Below are 14,720 nucleotides of genomic sequence, written 5' to 3'. Positions count from 1 at the left end.
AATGTCTTTTTCTTAAAGAAAAAAAGTCTTGCCAGGACCAAAAGATCCCAGCAAGGAACTTAGGTCCTTACTCCTGACTAGACAGAAAAAAACTGATTCCCTGTAGCAGAGAGAGGGAGGATATACCCTCAGGGACTGCCCCTAGGGTGGAGCCAGAACGTTTTGTCATTCTGCCTAGTCCTACTCCTGCGGAGACAACATAACCCAGCTCTTGAGAATCAAGAAGACTACGTCTGTCAATGAGCGATAGAGAAAAATTAATTTCCAAAAAGTCATGGAGAGGTAAGCATGGCAGGTTGTGCGACAAACAGTATAAGATTGAGTACTCATTTAGAGTTATTTATGTACTTTTGGACATGACCCTTTTATGTTTTTATATGATTGCTGTTTCATAATTGTATGTAGAAGTGTACATAAAGAAAAAAGTTTTCTTGAACATGCACAGTTATCTAATCTGTGGGCTCTGTTTTTGCTCTCCTTTTTTCTCTCCTCTGTCTCTTTCTTCTCTTTATTTCCTCTCTATGTGTTCTTCCTATCTCTTTCCTTGCTCTCTTTTTCCTCTCAATCTCTTCCTTTTTTTTTTTTTTTTTTCCTGTCTCTTTCCTCTCTTTTCTCCCTATCCGTTCTTTCTCTTTTTCTTCTCTTCTCACTTTTTTTCCTCTCTGTATTTTTCTCTTTTTTTCATTTGTCCCTCTTTCTTCTCCTGCTCCTTTCTTTCTCCATTCTGCAACTAGAAATGGCTGGAGCTTTTGTGGCAGTATTTCTGATGGCCATATTGTATGAGGGGCTTAAAATTGCACGGGAGGCCTTGCTCAGGAGGTCGCAAGTCAGTATCCGTTATAACTCCATGCCAGTGCCAGGACCCAATGGTACCACCCTGATGGAGACTCACAAAACTGTCGGGTAAGGACTAAACGAAGAATTTAAAAGATTTGGATTTATCTCTTCTGCAGGATAGGAAATTGTTAGGAGATATGGGGTTTTCCTGGAGGTAGACAGACTAGAGTGGTGGTTTCATGCCCTTGGAGCAAGTGTTCTAAAAGGCTTTGCTCCGCTAAAAGAGATCTCAACCGCAGTACCCTTTTAAACTGTTGAAAATTATTTTTATAGATTACAGTTCTTTAAAGCTTATCCCCAGGAATAGACAAATAGTGGGGCAGCACAGTGGCTAAGTGGTTAGCACTTCCGCTTAGCAGCACTAGGATCACTGGCTTTAACTCAAATACGAGACTACCTGCCTGGAGTTTGCATGTTATCCCTGTGCCTGCGTGGGTTTTATGTGGGTACTCCGGTTTCCTCCCATACTCCAAAGACATGCTGGTAGGTTAATTGCCTCCTAGCTAAATTGGCCCTAGTATGTGTATTTGTGAATATGAGCTAGACCTTAGATTGTAAGCTCCTTGAGGGAATGGACTGATGTGAATGTACAATACATATGTGCAACGCTGCATAGATAGACAGCACTATATAAGTACCTATAATAAAATAAATAGATGTTGCAATAAATATACCTTGTAAAAAAAACTCCTAGTTTTCCTCTCTAGTTTGTCTCAGCATGCTGCAATTATGCTTGAAATCCAGCCTTCACTTGTGTCATAAATTGCATATGCTAAGGAGGAGACTGGCCACTCCAAGTATGTTCTCTCTGCACTGGGTGAATGTAGTCCTGCAGCAAAACAGCAATGTTATCAGTGATTCTTCCCAACTAAAGTGACAAGAGTTTTCCCACACACTGGGGGAGATTTACTAAAACTGAAGCACCCAGAATCTGATGCAGCTGTGCATGGTAGCCAATCAGCTTCTAACTTTAGCTTGTTCAATTAAGCTTTGAGAAAAAAAAACTGGAAGCTGATTGGTTTCTATGCAGAGCTGCACCAGATTTTGCACTATCCAGTTTTTGTAAATATCCCCCACTGTATGTAGGCAGCACGCTCCTGGGAGATGCACCTACATCCGTAGGAATGTACATAGGGCATCCTGTGAAATCCCTCCATCTGGCACCTGTGGCAGAATTTTTTTGGAGCCCTTCTGATGTCTTAATAGAAAATTCTCTGTACAAGAAGGTTATAGGAAAAACATGTATAACATTAGGTTTGCCACGCTAAACTATCAATGAACCATGCTGTGGTAGTGTATACATATACAATGAAAAATAAATCCTAAAGTGAGTCCCATAAATAACAATAATCAAATGACAAGCCGTCGAAATAAAATTCTAGAAAGTAGAGAACTCCAGTGCTCTGTAAATGCCCAGCAAATGCTTCTAATGTGGATATGGATGACAAACAAAAAGTGGATCCCTCAGGGGCGCCACCACCGTGCACTAAAAGTGGCTTCTTACTAGAAACAGTTGGCTTTCAATAATAAGATTCTCAAGTATGATTCAGGGAGATATCACTTAAAGCGGAGTTCCACCCAAAAGTGGAACTTCCGCTTTAGGTGTTCCTACCCCCCTGACATGCCACATTTGGCATGTCATTTTTTTGGGGGGGGAGCGGGTACCTAGTTTTGACAGGCACCCACTCCCACTTCCGCTCGGAGCGCCGCGGCGCCCTGAGCGGAAGTTCTCCTCTCCCCCTCCCTCCCTGCAATCTTCTGGGACACGTCAGAGGTCCCAGAAGATTGCTGGCCAATCACGGCGCGCAGCGCGACTCGCGCATGCGCAGTGGGTACCCGGCTGTGAAGCCGCAAACTGTAACAGCCGGGTGCCCACACCAGTGATGCCGGCGCCGAGGGAGAGGATCGAGGCTTTGGGCGGCTGCATCGCTGGACCGTTGACCAGGTGAGTCAAATGGCTGGAACTCCGCTTTAAGATGAAAGATCTTCCTTTCAGATAAGAGAGATATCATAAGTAATGGTGGGTAGCTATTTCAGTATTCCATACATAGAAATTAATCAAAAATATCCACATAGTGTAAAAACCTACCTCCGACAATGTCAACTCTGACGAAATGCGTAGAGCGGAGTCCACACTCATGACATCACCACATCTGCCGATTCCACGAGGCTTTCAGTTTGGATCCTGGGACCAGTATTCTTTGCATATATCCTTGTTTTAAACTTTTTTATTGTGAATAATTAGTACTTCCTTTTTTCTAAAAAAACATACCATACAGTTTTACATCTGTATGGTATTTACATATCATCTTAAGTGATATCTCCCCACATTGTACTTATGACTCTTATAATTTAGAGTTCTCTGTTTCTGGTAAGAAGCCACTTTTAGTGCACGATGGAGGCGCTCCTGAGTGATCACTTTGTTTGTCATCCATATCCACATTAGAAGCATATGTGGTGCTTTTACAGAGCACTGGAGCTCACAACTTTCTGGACCTTTCTTTTGAAGTCTTGTTATTGGACTATTGTTATTTATGGGCCTCACTTCATGATTTAATCAGTATTTAGTATTCATTGTATACACTGCCACAGCATGGTTCATTGATTTGTTTAACCCTGCAAACCTAATGTTATACATGTTAATTACAATCACATCCGATTGTTTTTTTTTTTTTTTTTTTGCCAGCAGCCCAATTGATTTAGCAGTGCAATACCTTTTAACATTTTGGTTATAAGAAAAACACTTTTATGAAATCCATTTTAAGTGGAGTGAATATGAAAACACAGGAATAGGATAAGCAGGTGCAACCACAAACAAACAAACTTAGGTGCTGGTTGAAGGAGGAAGAGTGCTGCTGCTCTAGCTTCAGCTCCACACATAGTGTGGTGGGAGCCTCCACTTTAGGAGTGAAGCTAGCCGCATTATACTTTTAGCTGAGTCCAAAGCCTCACCATCTTGGTCCGATTAGTGTCAGCCTTATACACATTGAGAATTGTCTTTGTGTTGTTGGTTTTGGGGCTATTATTGTCAAACATAGGACGCGTGTCAATGGAATTTGATTGACATCAGTTTGAGAGGCTTCTGAGATCATTCATAATTTATTGAAAGGAGCATTTGTCTTGCAGTTGACCTCCTTCTGACTGGCTTTAAGCGGGTTTTGTATTTTTTTAGACTTATGGGAAACGTGGCGCAAACGCAAACAAAAGGCCATATCTTTTATGCTTTTGGTCTTCAAGCCTAACTCTAGGTTTACCTTTAAATCTAGTTTAAATAGTTTTTTCTACTAATTGATTCAGCCTCTGTCAGGGTGCTATATAAACTGTATGTAGCCACAGTCACAGTATGCAGGGCCGTGTTCTGGCAGCGGGATGGTGTCTTCCTGTCTGCTGCTGGATCAAAATCGAGTTGGGCTGAGCACTGAACAGAAAGCCTCGTATTTTATCAATGAATACAAGGCTTCTTCTGATTGGTGGACGTGGGCAATGACATTCTTTGCCCACCTCTACACCTTAACCAATTTTTTTCTTTTTTTTACCTTCCTCCAGATCAACTGGGTATAGGATTGAGTATATGGAGGTTTTCTCTTTTTTTTTCTGTTGGTTGAACTAAATGGACTTGTGTTTTTTTTTTTTTTTTAATCTTAATAACTATGGCTCTATAGGTTATAGGTAATAAATAGGTAAGTGAAGTAAAGATTTTTAATTCTCCTTTTATTTTCTGTTCTTCACAGACAGCAGATGCTAAGCTTGCCTCACCTCTTCCAGACTTTCCTTCACATCATCCAGGTGGTAGTCAGCTACTTCCTCATGTTAATATTCATGACGTACAACGCCTACCTGTGCATCGCTGTGGCTGCCGGAGCCGGAACTGGCTACTTCCTCTTCAGCTGGAAAAAGGCTGTGGTGGTCGACATAACTGAACACTGCCATTAATGACTCCTCCCAGGGTTTATGCAATGGGACATCTAGTGGCGCTGAATAATCTCTTATTACTCCTCTTCTTTTTAGGATAAATATTTTTGTAATAAACTCCCATATTGCCTTTTTTTCCTGCCTTTTAAGTAATGTAGTTTGATGTCTGCAACACTGAGAATGTTGCTTTACTCAATGGTTCATTCCTAATCCAGGTACCCAACTCTTGATTACCTACAGGACTTTTTTAAGGTGGTCCACTGCCACTGTCCCCTAGAATACCAGCTGCCTGACAGGAACTGCATCTGGTTTACATTCCCCACTGGTTGGGGTCTGTATACTGGAGGATATTTACAATCAAATGAATCTAAAAACATAAAAGCAGAACTGGTAGTGTCAATAGTCATCATGAAATCTGTCACGTAAAGGTTCAGACCACCAAAAATTATTAAAGTTTTAGATATATACTGACAATTCTATATCCTGGCTTCCAATATCATTTATTGGCTCTTCCACAAGAATCTCTGCTCTGTGTATTAAATTGGGCTCATTAAAACTCAGGAACTCTGCCGTGTTTGCAGAACCATTAACCTAGTATAGCCAGTATGATGGGCAGTGGCATTAAAGCAGAGAAGGAAATTCCAGCAGAGAGATCAAACTGCTGTTGTATCTCTGTTGTACAGATAATAAAAAAGCCAGTAATTCATTACATTTAAGAGCATCTACCAGTAACTAAAATATTTGCTTTCGGTAGATTGATCCTTCAAAAGATCCGTTGCACCCTGTGATCCTGTTTAATCATAAATTTGTGCAATCTCTTTTTTCGTTTACTTAAAGTGTACATTCCCCCATTCAAGCAAGGTCCTCTCTCTCTTTGGCTAGGTTCACATCTGTGCGGGCTGCGTTGTGTAGGCACGAAATCCCATTCATTTGAATGGACTGCCATGCCTTTCTGAAACACAGGGAAAAGGTCCCTGCAGCATTTAAAAAAATCACAGCCCATACAGGAACCGCAACTGCGTAATTCTGTGCAGGTGGTTGCGGCTGTGGAACCGGCTGCGTTTCTGTAGCCGCACTCACCTGCACAGATGTGAACCTAGTCTTACACATTTGCATCAATCCCAAAATTCCTCACCCTCTTACACACTGGCAGAACTCCCCGACCCTCTTACACACTGGCAGAACTCCCCCTCTCTCTTACACACTGGCAGGACTCCCCCTCCCTCTTACACATTTGCAGAACGCCCCCTCCCTCTTACACATTTGCAGAACGCCCCCTCCCTCTTACACATTTGCAGAACGTCCCCTCCCTCTTACACATTGCCAGAACTCCCCTTCCCTCTAACACTTTTGCAGTACTCCCCCTCCCTCTTACACATTTGCAGAACGCCTCCTCCCTCTTACACATTGGCAGAACGCCTCCTCCCTCTTACACATTGGCAGAACGCCTCCTCCCTCTTACACATTGGCAGAATGCCTCCTCCCTCTTACACATTGGCAGAACGCCTCCTCCTTCTTACACATTGGCAGAACACCCCCTCCCTCTTACACATTGGCAGAGCTCCCCCTCCCTCTTACACATTGGCAGAACGCCTCCTCCCTCTTACACATTGGCAGAACGCCTCCTCCCTCTTACACATTGGCAGAACGCCTCCTCCCTCTTACACATTGGCAAAGCTCCCCCTCCCTCTTACACATTGGCAGAGCTCCCCCTCCCTCTTACACATTGGCAGAGCTCCCCCTCCCTCTTACACATTGGCTGAGCTCCCCCTCCCTCTTACACATTTGCAGAACTCCCCCTCCCTCTTACACATTGGCAGAACGCCTCCCTCTTACACATTGGCAGAACGCCCCCTCCCTCTTACACATTGGCAGAACGCCTCCTCCCTCTTACACATTGGCAGAGCTCCCCCTCCCTCTTACACATTGGCAGAGCTCCCCCTCCCTCTTACACATTGGCAGAACGCCTCCTCCCTCTTACACATTGGCAGAACTCCCCCTCCCTCTTACACATTGGCAGAACTCCCCCTCCCTCTTACACATTGGCAGAACTCCTCCTCCCTCTTACACATTTGTAAAAAAAAATGTAAAAAGTAAAAACTTTTCAATTACATTTTTTTTATTTTTTTTTATTGCTAAATCTTCACCCAAGTGAGGAAGTTGCGGGCCCCCGCACATGTGCAGACAGCATTGGGTCTCAATTTTGAGACAGGGACAAGTATTAAGGATTTTAATTTTCTGGGGGATTAGGTAGGGTAAAGTACCTTCATTTGGATGCAGTTACCCTCTATTGTAGCTTCCCCCAGCCCTATTCTTGAGGAAAAAGAACATAAATGGAATTTGCTAAACTAAGCAACATCTTTGTCAGTTTATTTGATCATAGTTAGATGTAATTGAAAGAAATCATGATCATATAGTTTAAGGTGTAATAAGTGAAATGTACGGCTTTTTCTACACAGTTGCAGACATGACAATTGCAGCAGGCTTGTCTCTGGAAACAGATGGGAGAGGTGGTCTCTTAAGAGCATACATGGTGAAAACTCCCTTTGGCGATCTGTCGGGGGCAGTTAGACATTTACCAGAATTACAGGAAAAGGGGCTCTGGCAGCCGGAAAAGGGAGAACTTGCACTTGTTTCCATAAATTGTTCAGCTTTAGGCAAAAGAAAACTGCAACTGAAGAGACAATCTGTATAAGTTAATTGTGTAGCTGTTAGCAACAAGTGAAGCAAACCGTTTTCAACTTAAGTTTATTCGTGGACTGCTGTAGGATTTGAGATCTACGACCCAAAGAGTGCTTCAGTGCCTCAGAGTCTCAGTCAAGAGGACTGTAATTGACCAGAGACCTAGATGCAGTATTCCAATAATCATCTAAATGACGAATTAATATAGATTGCATACATCTCCATTTTTTTTTTTCACTTTTTTTATTTAAAATCTTTTCTCTATTTTTAGTTAATTAATGTTAAGCTTTTATGAACTGTATGATTTTTTTTTTTTCAATAGTTAAAAATATGAAGGAAAAAAAAAGTCAATCTTTTAAATAAAAAAATTGACTGGGAATTGTTTTGTGTTTCTTACTTGTTAGTCTTGTGGGGCCATCCTGTGGTATGTTCCAGTATAGCATTTTTAAGACAGTCATCCAATATAGTGCACTGATAATATTATATAGGATTTATATAGTGCCAACAGTATACACAGCGCTTTACAACTTGAGAGTAGACAGAACAAATACAATACACTTTAATACAGTAGGAATCAGAGAGCTTACAATCTAAGAATACCCACTGGTTAGATTTGAGGGTATGTTTACCTGTTTTTATTTTAGGGCTTGCTACATCACTAAAACCGCTGCTTACTTTAAGACCATTGTATATATTACATATATACAGTATGTATATATTAAAGTGATTGTGAATGATCACTCGGTAAAACAACGTATTCAGTTTAAAATATAGCTATTTAAAAAAAAAAAAAAATGTAAAATACCTTTCTCTTACGTCCTCCGACAGTCGCCGCCTCTTCATATTCGTCACTAATGGGGTTATTGACCTTTGCTCCGTAGGAGTGCTAGGCAACAGAATATATTAATATCAAAGCTTTTAGCATATCCCACCCCCAGGGGGTGGTCCCCTCAGTCAATACCTCCTTGCTTCCTGCATACCAACCCAGTTTCATATGCCTAGCTCAGGAGTGCAGGCTGTTCCTGTGCTGGGGCTCTTAGTCTCAGCCACTTTTCTCTTTTTTGATTTTATTTGAAGTTTTTTCTCTTTCTTTTACTTAGCTGTTTATTTCCAGCTTTAGTTAGTTCTTCTGATGAAGATGATCGTGCGGAGCTGGGTCTCAGTCTGGCCACCCTGGATCCCAGGGCTCAGGGCCAGGGGCTTCCCAGCCTGCCATCGAGCGTTCAGCTTAGGGTTTGCCCTGGCACATTGAACGACCCATCCCTGTTCGCTGCAGGGATGCTATCGGTGAGGTGGCTACCTCACAGGACACCATTGCGGTTTTGCACCGCAACTCCATTGCGTCATGCTTGCGACACTCCCTGTCCTCAGTACTGCGGTTTGGTCGCTGGAGCAGGCTCCCCACGCCATCCGGACTGGTAAGTGTATCTCTATGTGGGGACCTGTCTTTTTTGGGTGTCAGTCTGGGACAGTGTGACCCTGCATGTCTGTGTGGCTGCTGTGCTCCCTGTCAGCTCCTGTGTGCACTTGCTGCCTGTGTGTGGGCTGTGAGGGGGGGCTCTCCCGCTCTGCTGGGTGTCATATGAAGCAGTAAGATTTTAGACATGCTGTGCGGCGATCCGCCATTTTTCTCGGGCAAAAATGATGGTGGCAGGTCCTGTGAGGTACTGCACACGTTTTTGGCGCCAAATGCCGCCATTTTGAGCGGCGATCGATCCCACATGTCAGCGCCATGTTCTCTTTGCCCAGGGTTTTGTCCTCAGCCGAGCGGCCATGTTTGTGGAGCCTTGCAGAGGCTTCATAGGGGCGGTCAGTCTTGCATCACTTCCTTTTCCTCTGGGACAGCGATCGGTGCAGCAGCCTGTGTGAGCTCTCCAGGTTTTATACCTCCTTTTGTCCTGTATTCCTTGCCCAGTTTCTTATCCCTGTGGGGGTCAGTGTGTTCAGTGGGTGCGGTGGGCAGCGCTCGCCGCGATCTTAAAGGGGCAGTACCCTTTATTATTTATTTTGCTGGGGCATGGATTCTCAGGATTGCAAGTTTCCTCCCACCCTGGTGGGGGCCAAGAGGCTGCTGCTTCCCCCGAGGGGGCTGATCTGGCCACTATTGTGGCAAACTTAGCTGCTCAGGTGCAGATGCTGGTGGCTGATCGATCCACTAAACGGCCCAGGGTGTCTATTTCCTCTGATTCAGAGGGCGATGGGGCTGCTATGGCTAGAGTGCCCTTCTCTGGGTCTCACTCATCCCTAGACCTTGTGGGGTCTGACGGGGAGGCTGAGGTGGAAGGGGTTGATAATTCTCCCCCTGGCTCGTCTGAAGAGCTTGCACTCATGGATGAGTTGGTTGCTTCTATCAAGCAAACGCTGCATTTGCAGGATGAACCATGTCCTCCTGCTTTGATGTCCTCTTATGGGACGCAGAGAAAACGCAAAACATCGCAGGTTTTTCCTTGCTCTACGGAATTTCAGCGCGCGGTTGATGAGCAATGGCGCAATTTAAAAAAGCCATTTTGCTGTGCCGAGTAGGTTCATGCTGCGTTATCCCTTTACACCGGCTACTGATGAGCGTTGGTGTGTACCGCCTCAGGTGGATCACGCGGTGGCGATTTTGAATAAATCAACTGCGATCCCTGCTGAGGATACCCCGGTGTTCCGGGACCCGACGGACAGGAGATTGGAATCTCTGGCCCGTCATGCCTATACGGTTGCTGGCTCTATGCTGAAGCCTATTTTTGCTTCCATTATGGCAGCCCAGGCTATTGCGGATTGGACGCAGGTGCTCAAGCGCACTCTGGTGGCTGACTCTGCCCCGCCAACAACTTTGGCTATGGTGGATCAGATTCATCAGGGTGTCATGTATTTGTGTGATGCGGACTTGGATTTAGTCCCTTTGGCGGCGCGCCTTTCTAGTGTGGCGGTCTTGAACCGTCGCCTGATATGGTTGAAATGTTGGTCGGTTGACCAATCTTCTCGCAAGACTCTGGCTAATTTGCCCTACGCGGGATCCCGCCTTTTTGGTGAATCTTTGGATACTCTAATAAAGGGTATTTCTGGGGGTAAGAGCACTCTCTTGCCCCAATCTCACAAGAATAAGTTTGTTCGTGGTAAGAAGAATGCTTCGTTTAGGCCCTCTCAGGGGTCCTTTCGTGCCTTTCGGTCGCACTATAAGGGCAAGCCCTTCAAAGGCCAAGGCTCCCAGAAGAAGCCGTGGGCGGGTAAGCAGAAGTCCAGCAAGTCCGGATCCGCTGCCCATAACAATGCGGCCTGAAGGGGCACCCTCACCCGTTTCTGGGGTGGGGGGACGTTTGCTCGGTTTTCTTCAACCCTGGCTGGACCGCATTCGGGACAGGTGGGTTCAGGAAATCGTTCGATCTGGATACAAGATCGAGTTTCTCTCTCGGCCGGCGGGCAGATTTTTCCCCTCAAACCTTCAGCTGACTCCGGAGCGCTTGCAGGATCTGCACCTGGCGGTCCGGGACCTGCAGGCCCAGGAAGTGGTGGTTCCGGTGCCTCATCGGGACAGATTTCGGGGGTTCTATTCCAATCTGTTCACTGTGCCCAGAAAGGAGGGCAAAGTACGTCCGATTCTGGACTTGAAAGCTCTGAACCGCTTTGTGCGGGTTCGCAAGTTTCGCATGGAATCCCTGCGATCAGTGGTGGCTGCCCTGGTTCCGGGGGAATTTATGGCCTCCATCGACTTGAAGGATGCGTACCTACACATCCCCATTTTCGAGGGTCACCAGAGGTACCTTCGATTTGCCATTGCGGAGGATCATTATCAATTCGTGGCGTTACCCTTCGGTCTCGCCTCGGCTCCGCGGGTTTTCACCAAGGTGCTCGCGCCGGTTCTGGCTTTACTGAGAGCCCAGGGCATCTCTGTCTTGGGGTATCTGGACGATATCCTGATTCGGTCCGCGACCAATCAGGGTCTGGTGAATGACCTGTCCATCACGATGCAGACTCTGCAGGAATTCGGCTGGACGATAAATTTTCCAAAATCGACGTTGTGTCCGTCGGTTCGTCTTCCCTACCTGGGGATGATTCTGGACTCTGTTCAGGCGAAGGTCTTCCTGCCGGAAGACAAGCTTCGGACACTTCAGTGCGAAGTCAGGTCCCTCAGGGACAATCAGTGCTCGTCCCTCCGGACGTGTATGAGGTGTCTGGGATTGATGGTTTCGGCTTTCGAGGCGATTCCCTTCGCCCAGTTTCACACACGGGAGCTTCAGGCGGAGGTTCTGGCCGTATGGGACGGGCGTCCGCAATCTCTGGATCTGCGGATTTCGTTGGGCCGCCACACCCGAAGGGGTCTTTTGTGGTGGCTCCAGTCCCCGGCAGTGTCGGGGGGCAAGTCCTTTCGTCCCTTGTCATGGACGGTGATCACCACGGATGCCAGCCTGTCGGGCTGGGGTGGTGTTCTGGGCGTTTTGTCCGCCCAGGGAACTTGGTCGGAGGAGGAATCCTCCCTTCCGATCAACATTCTGGAATTGCAAGCGATAAATCTCTGTCTTCTGCGTTGGACGGACAGGCTTCAGGGCCATCCAGTTCAGGTGCAGATGGACAATGCCACAGCGGTGGCCTACATCAACCACCAAGGGGGCACCAGGAGTGCCCGGCGGCTCGGGAAGTAGCCGACATTCTGTCTTGGGCCGAGACGCATGTCCCGGCGATCTCTGCAGTTCACATTCCGGGGGTGGAAAACTGGCAGGCGGATTATCTGAGCCGCCAGACCCTGGACCAGGGGGAATGGTCCCTTCACCCGGATGTCTTCCAGATGTTGTGCGCGAAGTGGGGGTCTCCAGATGTGGACCTGTTCGCGTCTCGTCTAAATCACAAGGTGGAAAGGTTCGTGGCAAGGACGCGCGATCCTCGGGCAGACGCCTCGGACGCGTTAGTGACGCCCTGGCATCAGTATCGTCTGATGTATGCCTTTCCACCGATTCAGCTGCTGTCCAGGTTCCTTGTTCTGTCCGTGTTGCAACATGCTCCTTTTGAAAATATCAGGGAGATCTCGTTGTCTTTGTTGTCCAAGAAGGTTGCCTTCTTAGTGGCGATTACTTCGGCTCGCAGGGTGTCGGAGCTGGCGGCCTTGTCTTGCAAGTCTCCGTATTTGGTGATTCACTTGGATAAGGTGGTCTTGCGACCTAACCCATCTTTTCTTCCGAAGAGAATTTCTGAATTTCACCTCAATGAGGACATTAAAAAGAAAAGAGAAGGCGCCTGGCCCTTTAAATAAAAGATTGTTGAACCTGCTGCCCTTTTAATTGTAATAAAACAATAAATAGGTATATATCATAGGTAAAAAGGCGCTGGTAATCTTAATATATCACGTGTTATAAAAATTAATAGGTGATTTAAAGTGTAATATATGTGATTAAAAATTGCTACAAATATATATATGATCTACTATTGGTGCAATTAGCAAAGAAAAGTGCATACCAGTGCAATTTCAATTCAGAAGTGTTTGTGCTTCTCAAAGTAAATTAATCCACAAAGGTGTGGATCAGTGAACCAATAAATAGATATATAAAGAATTCCATACAAAAATCACATAAGAATATATAAAAATATAAATATATAAATGTGCTCCAAGTAGTGTTTAAAAATCCAGGCAATAGCATGCAATCAAAATTGTGCTTGGTGGATTCTTATTAATCCCTTCACAGTGCTCCAGGTGCTGGGATGTGACAACCGTCAATTAAGAAGTGCTTGTGCTTCTCAAAGTAAATTAATCCACAAAGGTGTGGATCAGTGAACCAATAAATAAATATATAAAGAATTCCATACAAAAATCACATAAGGATATATAAAAAAATCACATAAGAATATATAAAAAAGTATAAATATATAAATGTGCTCCAAGTAGTGTTTAAAAGTCCAAGCAATAGCATGCAATCAAAATTGTGCTTGGTGAATTCTTATTAATCCATTCACAGTGCTCCAGGTGCTGGGATGTGACAACCGTGGCCTCTTACCAGCTAGCAGCAGGTCACAAGGACCCCCAACGCCTGTGATCCCTTTATTGGGTGGATCAGACCTCTCCTCGATTGCTTGGATCTCTGGCTCCTATATTACTCGAGTTGGACCATGTAGTCCCCCCATACACATAAAGATATAGAAGAACAAATAGCCTCCAATAGTGAAATACTGTTTTATTCTCCAAAAAACATACACTATAAGGTGACAATTAGCCTCTTACTATTTGTTGTGCCCTCCTGGCACTGGGCAATTCGGCAGTACAAAATCGTTTTTTTGGGTCTTAGGAAGATATTCTCCGGGGATCTGCAGCACCCTGTATCTCCTTTCCCCCTTTCTTTGTATTGCAGCGGTGGATGTGTATCCCAGCCTCTGTTCCGAATTCGGAACAGAGGCTGGGATACACATCCACCGCTGCAATACAAAGAAAGGGGGAAAGGAGATACAGGGTGCTGCAGATCCCCGGAGAATATCTTCCTAAGACCCAAAAAAACGATTTTGTACTGCCGAATTGCCCAGTGCCAGGAGGGCACAACAAATAGTAAGAGGCTAATTGTCACCTTATAGTGTATGTTTTTTGGAGAATAAAACAGTATTTCACTATTGGAGGCTATTTGTTCTTCTATATCTTTATGTGTATGGGGGGACTACATGGTCCAACTCGAGTAATATAGGAGCCAGAGATCCAAGCAATCGAGGAGAGGTCTGATCCACCCAATAAAGGGATCACAGGCGTTGGGGGTCCTTGTGACCTGCTGCTAGCTGGTAAGAGGCCACGGTTGTCACATCCCAGCACCTGGAGCACTGTGAATGGATTAATAAGAATTCACCAAGCACAATTTTGATTGCATGCTATTGCTTGGACTTTTAAACACTACTTGGAGCACATTTATATATTTATACTTTTTTATATATTCTTATGTGATTTTTTTATATATCCTTATGTGATTTTTGTATGGAATTCTTTATATATTTATTTATTGGTTCACTGATCCACACCTTTGTGGATTAATTTACTTTGAGAAGCACAAGCACTTCTTAATTGACGGTTGTCACATCCCAGCACCTGGAGCACTGTGAAGGGATTAATAAGAATCCACCAAGCACAATTTTGATTGCATGCTATTGCCTGGATTTTTAAACACTACTTGGAGCACATTTATATATTTATATTTTTATATATTCTTATGTGATTTTTGTATGGAATTCTTTATATATCTATTTATTGGTTCACTGATCCACACCTTTGTGGATTAATTTACTTTGAGAAGCACAAACACTTCTGAATTGAAATTGCACTGGTATGCACTTTTCTTTGC

General features: G+C 44.9%; 1 protein-coding gene across 3 annotated transcripts in view; it reads left to right on the top strand.

Moving 5' to 3' along the window:
* SLC31A1 (solute carrier family 31 member 1) overlaps positions 1 to 4,898 on the top strand; it is a 92,842-nt gene extending 87,944 nt beyond the window's left edge. For all 3 annotated transcript variants that reach the window (XM_082263165.1, XM_082263167.1, XM_082263166.1), the window contains exons 4-5: positions 735 to 903; positions 4,569 to 4,898. In XM_082263165.1, coding sequence (XP_082119291.1) covers positions 735 to 903; positions 4,569 to 4,770 — 371 coding nt within the window. In that variant the 3' untranslated portion in view covers positions 4,771 to 4,898. The remainder of the gene's footprint in view (positions 1 to 734; positions 904 to 4,568) is intronic.
* Positions 4,899 to 14,720: the final 9,822 nt, after the last annotated feature.

This window comes from Pelophylax lessonae (genome assembly GCF_965119305.1).
Source record: "Pelophylax lessonae genome assembly, chromosome: 7".
Taxonomy (NCBI): Eukaryota; Metazoa; Chordata; class Amphibia; order Anura; family Ranidae; genus Pelophylax; species Pelophylax lessonae.
This window is presented reverse-complemented; position numbering and strand designations above follow the sequence as displayed.